General features: G+C 40.0%; 1 protein-coding gene across 1 annotated transcript in view; it reads left to right on the top strand.

The window, feature by feature from the left end:
• LOC138738862 (FERM and PDZ domain-containing protein 4-like) overlaps window positions 1-17,215 on the top strand; it is a 391,286-nt gene that overhangs the window by 92,072 nt on the left and 281,999 nt on the right. The window contains exon 2 of the mRNA XM_069889976.1: window positions 8,795-8,911. Coding sequence (XP_069746077.1) covers window positions 8,795-8,911 — 117 coding nt within the window. The remainder of the gene's footprint in view (window positions 1-8,794; window positions 8,912-17,215) is intronic.

Below are 17,215 nucleotides of genomic sequence, written 5' to 3'. Positions count from 1 at the left end.
TTCTACAGATTTAAAATAAAATGTTTAAAATCTTGAAATGCATGGTGGCCTTCTCTTCAGTTGCATCTGAAATGCCCTTGAGCAGAATCTGTGTGCACACTGGGCCGATAGTACGCATCACTTGATCATTCATGCTTAGGTTATTGAGACTCGTATTTCAATTATTCATTTTCATGACATTTGAATTGTTCTGTGCTGGATACAATGGAAGGTCTGTGCAATGAACATCTTGCTGATCAATTACCGTGATCAATGGTGTCCAGGGCATTTTTTTTGTTGTTGTAACCATTGAAACATGAATAGCTAAGTTAAAGTTTCCTCTTACTGAGAAAGCAAAGAAGTCGGACCAGGAGTGGGCCATCTGGCCCCTCAAGTTTGCCCCATGATTAATGTGACTGAGGTGAAACATTCCATCCTCAATAGAAAGTGTATTTTTTTTAGGTCAGGAGACTAAAATTGTCCATGAAGTTTCAGATGTCAACCAAACTTTGTTTTCAGTTATAAATGAAGAATAAAATAACAGAGCACATGGAAATGAAGAATAATAAGATTGAGCAGAGTTAACATGGATTTATGTTTCTCAAACTCTAAATATCTTGGCCATTCATAGAATTAGACTGACCTGACCCAATTAAAATAATGCTGGCTTGAAATTAATCTGCAACTTGTAGGGCAAAGCAAAACGTACCTGAAATGGTTTTGTGCAGAGTACAATTTCAAAGCATGTATGGTGAGATTTTAGCTGAACACTCGAGTATCTGACATTATTTTTCATTGTCCCAGCAATTAATTTTTTTGGTACATTTTTTACATTTGTTGATGTTCAGTTGCTTTCCTTAATTAATTCAAAAATACTGAGAGGCACAGTTGTAGAATCACCAGCTATTGGATTTAAACACATCTTTCTTGCAAAGGTGACCATTTCAACCTGCACTTATTAGTGTCATCTCCAATCCCATTATTTCTGTCAGATGAAAGTTTTTTAAAAAAAAACTTCCATTGGTTAGCTTTGATGTGTTTTTAATTTCCTTTATCTTCTGCCTTGCAGAATTTAAAAAAAAAACAGGTAGCATTGGTTCACTGTGATGATTGTCTTTTTGGAAATATCTGTATTGTTTTCCTTGTAACTCCACCAATTCAATGGATGTGGCAAGCAATGTGCTCACGGCACAGTGTATAGGAGGAAGACGAGCCGCTCCAATTATGTCCCAGTGCATCAAACCCAAAGAAATTCTGTATGATCATAAGGGTCAAGAAAGTTTCATCCCCCCTCCCCCCTCCCCCATTGCTCAACTGAGTTGCCTCCTTTTGCCCATATAACAGTTTTGATTCTATTGGGCAATGATTGTGGAAAATCAGTTGGATTCTCTTGATGGCTAAGTTGGAAACTCCAAGGGAAAGTTGGGATGTGGATCTTTGATCCCAACACTTCAGGCTTATTTACCTCCCTGCATCTCAATTCCCATCAAGACCATTGGACCAGTGTCTCAGATATTACTGATCATGGCAGTAGACCCAGCAAGGGATGAAAGGAGAAAATTAAACCAGGTTCTTTTTTAAATGCACGTCACATGGAATAATAATCACAACACTCCAAAAGTAATCACCAAGCAACCAATAATATTCAAAAAGAAAATGAATCTTGCGATGCTCATACAGTCATCATATTAGGCTTAATTGAAGTGGTGTTCCAAATTGATACAATATCATATGTGAGATTAATGCTACTAATTTTTTTTTACTGAGCAGCTAATGGTTCTGGTACGATGATACAAAGAGTAAAAGTAAATATATTTTAGGCATCAAGTTTCAATGTTTTTTATTTGCTTTTCTTTGGGCTAGTTTCCAAATTGCTTGTGAAAAAAAAACATTATCAGTATGCTTCTGTTGTCCATATTCATTTTGCTTTGAGCATTCAGCGATAGCCCATATTATTTTACAAGAAAATTGAGTCAAAGTCACACTCCCCAAACGTGTGCCTCAGTCCTTTCTATTCTGGGTCCACTAAGTTTGAACTGTGTTAAATGCATGAATGAAAGAGTAAATAAGCTCACACATTGATTGATCTTCCCTTCTGATTTTTATCATTATGAGCAAGCTTGAAATTAGTATCTTGTGAGCTCTTGGATTGGGGGTGGATTGGCACTAGTGAATGGAAGGAATTTGCAGTGGGTTGGATTTGAATGACTGGTGCTGTAGTGCAATGTAGGTGTTGACTATTTAAAATAAACTTCTCAGGAGCTTTTGCAGTTGTGAACCCATTTCAAATGCAAGTCTGCACAGGCGGGTACGGCAAAGAGAGACAGTGAAGTTATCTTTTCACATATTTCTGTTGTGCTTGGAATGGCAGGAGTTTCCTCTCTCCATTGTTAACCTCCAAAACACATCTTCCCACTTGCCCTCATGTGACCTGTTGGTGGAGCAGACAGTAGGTCTGACCTTGGCCAGGAAGGTCAGCCATTTTTGATAGTCAATCCAGTTAAAATCAGACCTTTGGATATCAGGAATGAGATTTAACTGAGGAGACAAGATGCAAACTGAGATTTAATTGGTGGCCCTGCACCAATCGCATTGTTTAAATGATATTAGAATTCTAAATTTGGATTCTTGTGAACTGGGAAACTACAGGGGTGTAATTATAAATTTTCAGTTTTTGTGCACATTCTGAAAAAACGATAGCTGACAGCCATGCCCCAGGATTTGCCAGCTGTCTAAAAAATGTTCCTGAATGTACCTGACAATTAGAAGCATTGGCGACTATTAACAATAAATTGAGCAAATTTTTAAAAATCTTAAAGAGCACTTTTGAAAGATTATTAAAAATGAACATACTTGATTAAATTACTTTGCACTAACCCTCTGTACCCTGGATGTTCCACTCTGTCAAATTAAATGGCTTTCATGTGTCTGGTGCTGGTAATACAGGCAGATCCCGGGCATAATTTCCATACTCTCATAAATGAGACAGTGTCAGATAATCACTGGCAAAGAGCAGGCAGAGAATTTGTGACTTGAATATTCATGAAAAAAATCCCACACCTGGCAGGTTATCAACTGCAGATATAATTTTTCAACAATTGAGGCATGGCTGCAAGTCATAATATGTATCCCCTATGAATAAATTGGTAGAGAGAAGCAAAAACTGGGCAGTGAAGTATGATAAAGCAGCAATTGTAAACTGGGTATAGTGCAAGTGTGTTTTTATTTATGATCTTGGTTTTATTCCCAATTTCCATCCAGTGAACGTTTTATGTGAGCTTCAGATGCCTTGGCATTCAAACCTAATTTTATTGAATAAAAACTGTGATTCAACAGGGATACAAGACTTGTATCTGTTACTTTTCATTGTGATTTGAGAATCACTTCATGACTTCCAACACAAATAATTTACTTTTAACATTTGAGACCTCATGGAATGAATAATTTGTTACAGAACTCAAAAACCTTGTGTCTCTTTACTTTAACTTGTACTTAAGGTTAACGGCACGTGTGGATCTCTGTGTACTTCAGAGGAAGAAGTGAACAACTGATAGGGCCTTTGAAGGAAGCCTGTTGAAGAGAGGCATTTTTAGGGAGACTTTTTTCCAAGATGGAGAGATGTGTACAGAGTCAGAGAAGACTGGGGAGGGAATTCTACAAGTTGGACCTGATGGAGTTGAAGGTGATATAGAAAATTCCCAAGAGACCAGGACCTGAATGCAGCAAGGAAACATGCTGAAGAGTATTCATGGGTTTGGCATGAAAGGGTCTGCAGAGGAAGATGAGAATTTTCAATCTTCTATAGTATTGTCTGTGTAGACCACAGAACAAGAGTGATGCCAAATACGTCCTAGAACAAGGCAGGGATTCCACACTGGAGTTTTGGGAAAAGCTGAGTTTGAAAGATGGGAGCAATCCTACTGAACTCAGAGGTTGTAAAAAATGTCTGGGTGCGCAAATCAGGAAGGAACTCGTCATCAGATATTGATGGTTTTGATTCAGAACTTGGGTGTTACTTTTTTCAGCTATCCAGATCGTCGTCCCCATGTTTTTGCCTTTTCCACGCATTTGCAGATTAGGGCGAGCCCACTGAAAAACTAATGCTAACTTCATTATGTCCTTTCCTGAATAGAATTCATAAGCAAAATGAAACCAAGGATAACAATTTGGGTTAATGTGCAAATTATCCATGATGAAAACTAAATGTCAGCCCAGCCAAAAAATTCTCAGCTGCGTTTGTTGTTTGCATGTTCACGTTACTGAACAGAAGATGAAATGCCATCTTCCTATCCTCCAGAAAATGGGAATTCTCACTGAAATTCATTGTTAAATATGAGCTTTACCAGCTAAAGCGGTGACAAAGAATAATACAAATTTCAGTTAAAGGGAGAGTTCAATAGTTGAGGAAGCTCTTGCCAAAACATGGCAAAGTGCGAACTGCCATCCATATCAAACATGCAGCACTCAATGAATATAGAAGGGAATACCTTCTGGTTAGCGGCATACCAATGCACAGGACCAAGTCTTGTGGCTCATTCACTTGGAAGCTTGACCTTCAGGTATTTTTAAAAAAATAAATATTTTATTTACATTTTTAAATCATATGACTATATTTATAATATATCAATGCAAACATTATATAATTAAATGAAACCCCCCCCCCCAACCTCTCTCACCCACCCCACTAACACCCTCCCTCCTCCCCGACCCACCTACAAAGAAAGAAAGAAGGAAAGAAATCCATCATAATCAACTTTTTAGCTGTGGAAACTGAGACACCCACCGGAGCAGTTTGGGAGATCAAATTTTTTTACCAAGAGTTTTTAAACTTTAACAAAAAAATGATATTTATCCCTCAAATTATGTTATCTTTTCTAAAGGAATACAAGATTTCATTTCAGTGTGCTATCTTTGCATTCCTAAACCAAATCAAATTTCCATGTAGAAACAGCCAAAGCCATATGTAAAAATTCAATTTGGTGCATAGTCAATCTCAGCCCAAAAGCAATTGACTTAATACCCCTAATAAAAATAACATTGGATCAAATGTTAAACTTACTTTTAATACTCGCTCCAAAAACAATTTAACTTGTAACCAAAAATTCTTAACAAGTCCAAGATGAATGAAAAAAAGTACCGAGATTTCATATTTATCGTCGCATTGTTTATTTTCAACATACAACCCTGAGATTCTTTTTCCTGTGGCCGACAGGAAAAAGGTGACTTATTGGTAGTGCAAAAGAAAAGAAAAACTGTACTCAACATACACATGTAAATAAATGTAAACAAATTCCAAAACAGAAAGGGACAAAAACTATTAGAGTCCTTAGATGAGTCCCTGATTGAGTTTGAGGAGTCTGATGGTGGAGGGGTAGCAGCTGTTCCTGAACCTGGTAGTACTAGTCTTGTGGAACCTATACCTCGTTCCTGAAGGTATCAGTGAGAAAAGAGCATGTGCTGGATGCTGTAGATCTTTGATAATTGCTGCTGCTCTCTGACACCAATGTTCCCTGGAGATGTTCTCAATGGTGGGGAGGGTTTTGCCTGGAATGATCTGGGCTGTAACCACTACCTTTTGCAAACCTTTACGCTCACTGACGTTTCCATACCAGACCGTGACGCAGCTGGTCAGCATACATTCCACCAAGCATCTGTAGAAATTTGCCAGGGTTTCTGATGTCATACCAAACCTCCGCAAATTCCCGAGTCGTAATTCTCACTGACAATGCGGGATACTGAGTCTGTCATTTCAATCCCTCGATGTGCTGCATTTGGAGGTCTGTAGCAGGCCTACTCATTGAAGACTGTCATTTCTTTTCCTAGGGCTTTGAATATTAACATAGTTGAAAGATTATCTGTGGCTAGGGTCTAGTTGATGTTTAGTTCTGGTCTGGTGCCTTTGCAAAATGACTATTGTTAAGTGGAACTAAAGAGGACACTGGATAGAAAAACTGGAAGATATGATGGAACCTGATTCCTTGTTGTTTATTTCAGTTCCAAGCAGGCAAGCTGACTCACCAACTGGCGCCCTGGGGAAGTTCCATCCATTTTCCAACGTGTTCAATCCCTCCTCCTACCTTTTCTACAACCTGAAAATGACCTTTTCTCCCTTTCCCAGTTCCGACAAAGGGTCTTTGACCTGAAATGACAACTTTGCTTCTCTTTCCACAGATGCCACCTGACTTGTTTTTCTTTTTTCTTTGCTTTGTGCCAGGGAGCAGATTCCATCTGGAGTCCAGAAGTATAAATATAATAAACCTTCATACAAGCAAACAAGAGAGGCTCTCTGATGTAATTTTCCCCAATTTTGAGATACAATGAGTTATGAGGGTTAATGAGATGGAGACCTTGGTTGGTAGTTAAAGAGTCAGTCATAAGGCCTTTTCGCATGATAGTTTAAAATGAAGATTCTCCGGAAATTTTTCCGGGATCCCTCCCGTGAACTGTGGTGTGAAAAGGTCGGCCCAGAAATTTTAACCAGGTCTCTCTCCCTGTGACATGAAAAGGCAAATGGCCGAGCAGTGGAAGCCTCATGACATCAGTGCTTGCGTGCTGCATCACATAAGTGATTAAAATGAAAAAGACAACAGTGGGCCGCTTCGGCACGTCGCGATGACAGCTCAATGCGGGATGAATGGCTGTCCTCATTAACCATAATCTCTCACGCAGCTGGATTTCCCAGCTGTATGAGGGATTATGGGAAACAAAGTCAGCCATTCATCCTGCATTGTGCCTCGGTTGCCACGTGGCCAAGCACTGGGGGGAGGGGAGTGGGGGAGCACAGGCCGGCGGGAGGTGGGGAGAGAGAGCTAGCGGGCGAGCAACCGATGGACAGATGGGGGGGTGGGGTGAAATTATTCTTACTCATGACGAGTTATCGATTGGGACAGGACCCCCGAAATTGACAAGGAGGGGAATTTGGGCTGCAGTGTTAAAGGCCCGGGAGTTCCTGAATTCCCAAAAATTTCACCGGGACAAAGTAGGGTCACTGCTCGCCTGCAGTGTGAAAACAGCTGTAGGGTGACACAGGACCGAAATGGCTCTTTCACCCAACCTGTTGACTTGTCAACCTTTTTGCCCATTGCACAATTCCCATTTATTTGTATTAGGATTGTAATCTCCTTGACCTTGCCTGTTTAAGTGGCTGTGCAAGGTGTGAGCTCACATGATCCTTCCTCATCGACAGGTGACTACTTTCATCTGCCCCACTGATTCTCCATAATGTTCTCTACATCGTGAGCATAGGGCTGTAATGTGTTCTTGGTTCTCTTCTGTTACGCCACCAGACATCTTGTGATGTGTGGTTTCCTGTTACCTAACCCTCCATCCTTATCTCCATATCCTCAATGTCCTCATCAAATATGCTTTCTACCACATTTTAAACAGCCAAATCTAAAACATTGACATTCTTACTTTGGGCATATATCCCGTCATGCCTTGTGGATGGATTACATTCACAGCATTTGACTTGCACAGAGTCTGCAATTAAAATTGCAACTTATACGATTAATGATTTCATGTACTATCGTCACCCTAAACAATCAGAGAATAAAAAAGACAATATCGCTGCTTACGTTGAGAATATTTTTAAAACCTGCCTCAACACCATCCCATATCGAACAAGAAAAATGAGTCAAGATGTTATTCTATCTATAAATGTATTCCATTAGAAAAAATAACATATAGTTTAAGAAATAATATTGAAATATTCGAACAAGTATGGGAGCCATACATTAAATACAATAGCGAAAACCTACCGGGAACAAACATTACCTAAGTTGACGGAAGGAGAAGAAAAGAAAAGAATGGACTCAGTAGAATTTCTGGTGTATTTTTGTTGAATGACAACATTGTCTGACTGGCTTAATGCAACCTAGATTGTATACCTAAAATGGATGAGAGGGGGGGTGGTGGGGGGGGTGGCTTGGGAGGAGGGAGGGTGGGGGGGAGAAAAAGTCACTGTAAATGTGTGAAAAAGAAAAAGTGTACATCATGGCTATTGTGATTTATGGTGTGAAAAATAAAAAATTTAAAAAAAATGTTATTCTATCTGTTGTGGTGGCTGCGTAAGAATTAAACAAAAAAAACAAACAAAATTGAAGCAGACCTTTCTCAGATGGTTGAAACTGGAAACTGGATTGTTGCTGCAATTGCTGATAAAATTCTGTGGAATAATATACAGGGACAATAAAGCCATGCTTGATTTATGACTTATAATGGTTTATAAAGTTGAAAGTGAGCAGATTAATCACTCTTAACTGTGCATATAATTCCACTGATACATTTTAATCCTATTAGACTAATGTGTTGAACTCCATTATGTTTGAGAGATGTGAAATTGTGCTTATTAAGTAACATTGTAATAAAAAAATAATGTAGTACTTTGGTCATACTAACACGTGAAAGAAAATGAATTTATTTTGGAAATGATGGTAATTTTTTGTTTGTTGCAATGGTCTTTGTTTATTAAAAATGTGCAGTTAAACATTCAGAACTAGGTTCTGATAGGAAAGAGTTGTTTTCCCATTTGCAATCAGTTTGATTCTTTTGAAATGTTGCAATTCACTTTGATTTTGGAATATTCTGTATTTGGATAGACTTGGAAATTCTGAACTTGTGTGAGCATTCATTTTGTCTTTCACTGAAATGATTGGTGGCCTCCAAATTCTGCCACCAAATTATGTCCATGTTATAGATTATGATGATCCTTCTACTGCACCCTTCATTAGCCTTCTTTAAGGCCACTCAGGAGTGAAATTATCAGTGAAGAAAATTGATATTTGAACTTTAACTTACTGTTGGTTTTAATTTCCAGCCACAGAAGCAAGTCTTCAACGTGGCTGCCTTCTTCGCCGAACTGGAACTGTTCTCAGGGGCTTCCCTATGGATGGGAGATGGCGACGAATAAGGACGGCCGAGATTACTACATCAAGTAAGTTTTGTTGTGTGCTTTGCAAACACAAATGCAATTAAATGATGTTCAATTTTGGCCCAATTCCCCATAAAATATAGGAGCAGAAGTAGGCCATTCAGCCTGTCGAGTTTGCTTCACATTTCCATCATGAGCTAACCCATTCTCCCACTCAGTCCTACTCCCCATAAACTTTGATGCCCTGATAGCATGACTGGAACCCATCAAAATAAACAACCAAAAAAAAATTGCTGGCTTTTTTTTAAAAAATTCATCAAAGATGAATTTATTTTTCTGTATCTGGGTGACCCTGACCAAGGCCATCCCTAACTGCCTTGAGCAATTGGTATTGAATTGGCACTTCGAGCTGGAGCAGTCTTTCTGCTGCTGTTTTGTTGGGAGTTCCATGATTTAGTGTCAGCAATGGTGAAAGATCAGCCATTTATTTCCAAATTGGCATGGTGTGCAATTTGGCCAGGAGAATTTTGGTGGCGGTGTTCCTGGCACCGTTGGAAGTAGAGGTCATGAGCTTGGGAGGTGATGACACGTAGCTTGTGTTATATAGCAGTGGCGATGGGTCGGGAGGGAATTGTTAGAGTGATGAATGGTAAAGGATATCAAGTTTGTTCAGTGTGATTACTGTTATTGTCGATTTACATGAATCATGGAAATGATTTGAATATAGTTACATGCCCCATTTTTCATTCAGGAAGGCAAATCATTGCAATAGCACACCAGTTTCAGGACATGCCAGCAAAGGGATCAAGCTATTGGACAAGAATCCAATGGTCTGAGGCACTGCGGGAGAAGCAGTAATTACAATCGCACCCTGCAACTGAGGATATTTTAATTCAGAACAAAGAAATCTACAGTTAAAGTTGATATTTGCTACAATCACTGTGAAACTGCCAGACATGTCATAAAATCTATTGTTCACTCAAATCCTTCTAGAAATAAAGTTTGTCACTCCTGATAGAATTGGCCTACATTTAAGTCCAGATCCGAGACTGGATAACTCTTAATGTCCCCTGAATTCAGGAACAAATAGGTTTGAACAATAATTTCATGGATCGGAAGTGTCAAAAGTAATATTCATATCCTGCAACTGAAAAAAACCTCTAATTTTAGCCCAGACTGTCTTGCTGTATGACGTATCTTGAAATATCAATGGTGTAAATCAGACCGCTCATTTTCAAGGAACTCTTTTTTTTTCTCTCCTTAAATCTTTGCTTTTCCAGCACCCAGAAGAATTGATCATTTTAAACCTCTTCTTTAAACATCATTGCTAAAACTCCAATGGTTCCATGTGACTTCACACTCAAGTAACAGGCAGCCCTCTAATTACTATCCAATATTAGCTGGTGTCCACAACTTGCACTTTCATGGAGACTGTATTTGACACTTACAAAGTCAAGTCATCTTTATATGACGAGATAGCATTTCTTGTCCTTCTTACCAATCAGGCCCACCGCGGTCATGTCATCAGCAAACTTGATGATGTGGTTTGAGCTGTGTTTAGCTGCACAGCTGTGGGTCAGCAGAGTGAATGGCAGTGGACTCAGCACACAATCCCAATACTCAGTGTGATGGTCTTGGTGCTGTAACTGATTTGGACTGCCTGAGGTCTCCCCGACAGGAAGTCAAGAATCTAATTGCAGATGGAAGTGTTTAGTCCCAGCAGGTTCAACTTCCTTATCGGGTACTGAGCTATGATTGTGTTGAATGCCGAACTGAAGTCAATAAGCAGCTTCCGAACAAGAGTCCTTGTTTTCCAGGTGGGTGAGGGCTATGATGGAGGGTAGTGGCAATGGCATCGTCCATCGAGCAGTTCGGTCTGTATGTGAATTGCAGGGGGCAGCAGGAGCTTGATGTGCCCCGTGACGAGCCTCTCGAAGCACTTCATGACGATTAAAGTGAGGGTGACAGTGCGGTAGTCATTGAGGCTTCTTCGGCACGGGGTCAAGGGTGGTGGCTTCGAAGCACAATGGGACCACGATGCTTCTTGGGGAGATGTTAAAGATGTCAGTGAGAACATCCTCTAGCTAAGCTGCACATCTTCTGAGTACTCGACTGAAAATGTTATCCAGTCCAGCAGCTTTCCGTGAGTTGACCTTGCTTAGCTCTCTTAGCAAACAAGTGAAGTTTCTGGACATGGAATTTCTGGACGTGGTGTTTCTGGACATGGAGTTGAGATGTCACAAATTATTTGATGAATCTTAAGCCTGTGGGGGGAAAAAACAAATGGTGGCAAAGTGATTTGAGGAATTGACATCTACTTTCAAGGACACTAGTATGTAATTTACTTAAATTGTAAACCTAATTATTCATCATCCAATGTCTTCAGCTTCAGTTTCTCAATTTTATCTACATGGTTATGATTTCCTTTCTCATTCCATTAAAATCCTGGTTCCTGAGAGCCAATTCAGTTCATTTCAAACTTCTACACTTGCTCAGCTGAAGGTGGCTGTCTGAATGGCCAGGCTGCTGGTGCACCTGAGCTTCAGCTCACCTGCTGGGCTCACCATTGATTCCAGTAATTAGAGTATTGATGTGCAGGAGAGAGGGCTGGGTGCACATCACGTCTTGTTCCTGACCACTACAGTAGGATGAATGGTGACCCCATTCATTTGACCCTATGGAAAGAGTTTGAATTATTTTGCAGTAGTTTATTTTAATATTTTTAATTATTTCTTTAATTGTTATGGTGTTTTAATTGAGTTTATTTATTGTTAAATCTGTTAATTTGACATGTTTTATCATTTTATTATTTAAATTTGATGTCAGGCACTTTTCAAAGCAATTGAAATGCCAAAGGCAGTCATGAGCTATCAATGTCTGTCAGGGTGTTCCAGGAGTAGGACCTAGGTGGAACTCCACCTAAAGTTTACTTGCTTCTAGCCCCCATCTCACCTTATGGGTCATCTCTTGGGTGCAGGGGGTCAGTCCAGTCAGTCTTGATGTAGGAAGCACGTGATAAGAGACCTAATTTTAACAGATTGTGTGCGTTTTAATTGCATTTTATTTTTTAAGCATTTGCTTCTCTTTTAAGTTTTTATAAAGATCTCTGAATATAGAACCAGAGACAGATTTTACAGCTTGCTGAGTCCCATTGGGGTTTGCTTGCTGTCAAAGCCATTTGAAAAGGCAGGGCTTCTCATTGCATCAGGCCCTGTTGCCATTGAAGACCAGAATGCATATGGCTAACAAGATTAGTCCTGTACATCAGGAAAAGGTATGTGCGGGCAGGTAGGCAGGATTTGCGTCCAACATAATCAGCTCAATATCTTCTTCCCCTATGTTCCCTCACTTTTATTCTTTCCTAAGGCTTTGGATCTATAGAACTTGTGCGCTCTCTCAGTTATCTTTTCCTTTTGGAACCTACAGGCTCCTTAAGCCCTTTGATGACTGGTTATTAATTTTTAATTAATGCTGGAGTATCTCATGAAGAATGGGCTCCATTCCAGTGTTCCTTCTGGAATCTTAAGGCAATGTAATCTGAGAGATACAGTCTCTTCAAATTTATGTGAGAGTCCTGGAATTGTCTTTTTGAACATTATGGATGCAGAAATCCTTGGCACCCCTTTGTTTAAATGGATGACCACTGTCAGTTCCAGTCTCTCCTTGTCTTTTAGAGCAGCCATTCTCAGTGGGGGCCGCAGCACGTTTAAGTGAAAGCTTTGTGTTATATTTCTATGTAGTTGGTAGGAGAGAACTATGGAAGAAACAAAAACTTGACTGCCTCACAGGGAAGGGGGTCCATCAACTTTGAGTGGAATCCTAAGGGGGCCATAGCCAAGAAAAAAGTTGAGAATGGCTATGCTTCACACCACAAACTTGCCTCAAGGAGTGGCATGTATGGGAGTCACGTGATGGAGTAGTGGCCGGTAGGAGAATACCAGCCCTCTCCAGAAAAGAAGGAAAAAAGTAAAGAAAAAGCAAAGCCACAGACACACAAACCACAACAAATAAAAAATAAAGGTGTGGAGGAAATGGCACCAAAGAAAGAAAAGCCAAAAACAATGGGAAGAAAAGAAGAAGAAAAGACGTTGGAAGAGAAAGGTGAAGGCCTTACCTGTACGAAGAAGCAGGGACCCACCGTGGAAAGAGGAGCCCACTCCCTGAGGTCAGTGGAAACCCCAAAGGGTCACAACCCACCGAACGCAGAGCTACAAGGATGGCTCACGGAGCCAGACAGAGGTGCACAACCGCGCACGACAAAGACAACACCCACGGGAATGGGGACCAGCTGTAGAGTGGAACCGACAGCAGGGCTCCCAGCGGGAAGATACAGAAAATAATGGGAATGGGAGGGAGGAGAATGAAAAAAGGAAATCAGAGACACAGCAGATGACCAGCCCAGAGGAAGAAGACCAACATCAAGACACCATTAATTTAAAAAAAATACCCAGCAAACTGAGATAAACAGCCCAACAAGAAAGTCAGAAGAGACACAGATACAAGGAAGAGAGGTAGAGGACACAGGTCCTGGAGCAGACACAGGGGAAGAGGAGGGAGAGGATCAAGCTCGACACAGAGAAATAGAAGATGAAGGGAATGGACAGTACATGGATAAAAAAAAATTTCAAGAATATATGGAAGCATTAAAAGAATGGCTGACATGAGAATTTAGTGAAATAAAAAGAAGAATAAAAGGTACAGAAGAAAAAGTGAGTAGATTAGAGATGGTCATGACAGAAATAGGGAAAAGAGTAGACAAGGTGGAAGAACGAGAAACACCCATGGAAATGGAAGTGGACGACTTAAAAAGGAAATTGGAAGAATCTGATAAAAATGTTAAAGAAACACAGAAGTTGTTAGCTCAGAAGATGGATATAATGGAAAACTATAATAGGAGAAACAATATAAATATAGTGGGCCTTAAGTAAGATGAAGAAGGCAAAGATATGAAAGAATTTACAAAAGAAATGCCAGAAATACAGGAAGGAATGGAAATAGAAAGGGCACACAGAACATTAGCCCCAAAACCACAGCCACAACAAAAACCAAGATCCATTCTAGTAAAATTCCTGAGATATACAACAAGAGAAAGTATATTGGAGAAGGCAATGAAAAAAATGAGAGAAGACAAAAAGCCACTGGAATACAAAGGTCAAAAATGTTTTTTTCTACCCAGACATAAGTTTTGAGCTCCTGAAGAAGAGGAAGAAGTTTAACGCAGCAAAATTGATCCTATGGAAGAAAGGCTATAAATTTATGTTAAGATATCCAGCGGTGCTTAAAATAGTTATCCTGGGGCAGCAAAGCAGACTGTTCTCGGATCCGGAGGAAGCACGAGAATTTGCAGAATGCCTGCAAAACAGACAGAGAGATGAAGAGATGTAACAAGAACAAGAATGACGACAAACCATATAAAGAAGAAAAATAATGTATAAGTAAGAACTAAGAAGGGGAAGAAAAGGAAGAAAGGAAGTAAGGGGGGAATTAAGAGGGTGAGCTTTGTTATATGTGAAGATAAAGTCTTTTCTGGAGGGGGCTGGGTGGGAGAGAATAACAGTCACTGCAAAATCGGTTGACGCTTGCGAGTGGGTTCACAATCCAAATGGAGAGGGGAGATGTGGTTGCCCGGCAAGGGACAAGGGGCAAATCAGAGAGGGGGGGGGGACATTTGGGGTTAAGGAAATTTTAGATGTGGGAATAGAGGAAATATTTTATGTTTTAGAAGTGTTGTCTTACAATGCGTTCAAAAAAAGAAAACAGAAATGGATATGGGGGAAAGGTGGTGATGAGGAAGCGGAAATGAAAGATAAACAAAGTATGAAATGGCCATGTTGAACTATATGACTATAAATATTAATGGAATACATAACCAAATCAAAAGGAAGAGGTTGTTAAATTTACTGAAGAAAGAAAAAATTGATATAGCATTCGTGCAAGAAACACATCTAACTGAAGTGGAACACAAGAAATTAAGGAGAGAGTGGGTAGGGCACGTAATGGCAGCATCATATAATTTAGAAGACAGAGGAATATCTATATTAATCAATAAAAATGTACCAATCAAAATAGAGGAGGAAATAATAGATCCAGCAGGGAGGTATGTAATGATAGTGTCAGATATATTCAGAATTTTGGATTTGTTCAATGTATATGCACCTAATGAAGAGGATCAAAAATTTATGTAAGATATCTTTTTGAAGATTGCAGATATGCAGGGGAATATACTGATAGGAGGGGACTTTAACCTTAATTTGGACTCAAAGATGGATAAAACTGAACAAAAGACTAGCAGAAAGAACAAAGTAACCAAATTTATGGTTAAATCGATGCAGGAAATGCAACTTTTGGATATATGGAGAGACAACACCCAAAGGAGAAGGAATACTCATATTATTCGGGTAGACATATAACATACTCAAGGATAGACCTGTTCCTGTTGTCAGCCCACATCCAAGGGAGAGTTAGGAAAACTGAATATAAAGCTAGATTGTTATTGGATCACTCACCCCAGTTATTAGCAATAGAGCTGGAGGACATCCCACCGAGAACGTATCTTTGGCTTGGCTTCGCGGACGAAGATTTATGGAGGGGGTAAAAAGTCCACGTCAGCTGCAGGCTCGTTTGTGGCTGACAAGTCCGATGCGGGACAGGCAGACACGATTGCAGCGGTTGCAAGGGAAAATTGGTTGGTTGGGGTTGGGTGTTGGGTTTTTCCTCCTTTGCCTTTTGTCAGTGAGGTGGGCTCTGCGGTCTTCTTCAAAGGAGGTTGCTGCCCGCCAAACTGTGAGGCGCCAAGATGCACGGTTTGAGGCGTTATCAGCCCACTGGCGGTGGTCAATGTGGCAGGCACCAAGAGATTTCTTTAGGCAGTCCATGTACCTTTTCTTTGGTGCACCTCTGTCACGGTGGCCAGTGGAGAGCTCGCCATATAACACGATCTTGGGAAGGCGATGGTCCTCCATTCTGGAGACGTGACCCATCCAGCGCAGCTGGATCTTCAGCAGCGTGGACTCGATGCTGTCGACCTCTGCCATCTCGAGTACTTCAACGTTAGGGGTGTAAGCGCTCCAATGGATGTTGAGGATGGAGTGGAGACAACGCTGGTGGAAGCGTTCTAGGAGCCGTAGGTGGTGCCGGTAGATGACCCATGATTCGGAGCCGAACAGGAGTGTGGGTATGACAACGGCTCTGTATACGCTTATCTTAGTGAGGTTTTTCAGTTGGTTGTTTTTCTAGACTCTTTTGTGTAGTCTTCCAAAGGCACTATTTGCCTTGGCGAGTCTGTTGTCTATCTCATTGTCGATCCTTGCATCTGATGAAATGGTGCAGCCGAGATAGGTAAACTGGTCCCACCGAGAACGTATAGATGGAGATTAAATTCCATGCTACTTAAAAGACAGGCTTTTAGAGAATTAATTGAGTGACAAATTAAAATGTACTTTGAAATAAATACGGAATCAGTGAAAGATAAGTTTATACTATAGGATGCAATGAAAGCATTCATCAGAGGGCAGATAACAAGTTATGTAACTAAGATGAAGAAGGACTACAATTGGGAAATAGAACAGGGGGAAAGGGAAATAGCAAGTACATAAAAATAATTAGCAATAAGGGAAGATACAACAAAAAGAAGAGAATTAGTGGACAAAAAATTAAAATATGAAACACTACAAACATACAAGGTGGAGAAGAACATTAAGAAGACAAAACAGAAGTATTATGAGCTAGGAGAAAAACGCACAAAATACTAGCTTGGCTGCTTCAGACAGAACAAACTTAAAGAATGGTATTGGCATCAAGGAAAAAGGACAAACAAATTACATATAACCCAACGGAGATCAATGAAAACTTCATGGAATTCTACGAGCAACTATATCGAACTGAGAACGAAGGGAAAGAAGACAAAATAGATGAGTTTCTAGCTAAAATTGAACTACTGAAATTGCAAGAGGAGCAAAATAAATTAATAAAACCATTTGAAATAGAGGAAATACAGGATATATTAAAAAAAACTACCGAACAATAAAACGCCGGGAGAGGATGGACTCCCAATAGAATTCTATAAAACATTTAAAGACTTATTAATTCCTCCTCTCCTGGAAGTAATGAACCAGATTGAAGAAACACAAAACATGCCAGATTCATGTAAGACAGCAATAATTACAGTAATACCAAAGACAGGGAAAGATCACTAACACCAGCATCGTATAGGCCAATATCTCTACTTAACACAGATTATAAAATAATAGCTAAACTATTAGCAAACAGATTGGCCGACTGTGTACCAAAAATAATAAAACTGGATTTATTAAGAAAAGACGAACAACGGACAATATCTGTAAGTTCATTAACTTAATCTATGCAGTA

This window comes from Narcine bancroftii, chromosome 7 (assembly GCF_036971445.1).
Source record: "Narcine bancroftii isolate sNarBan1 chromosome 7, sNarBan1.hap1, whole genome shotgun sequence".
Classification (NCBI taxonomy): Eukaryota; Metazoa; Chordata; class Chondrichthyes; order Torpediniformes; family Narcinidae; genus Narcine; species Narcine bancroftii.
Note: the sequence above shows the minus strand (reverse complement) of the source record. Positions and strands in the feature narration are given on the sequence as shown.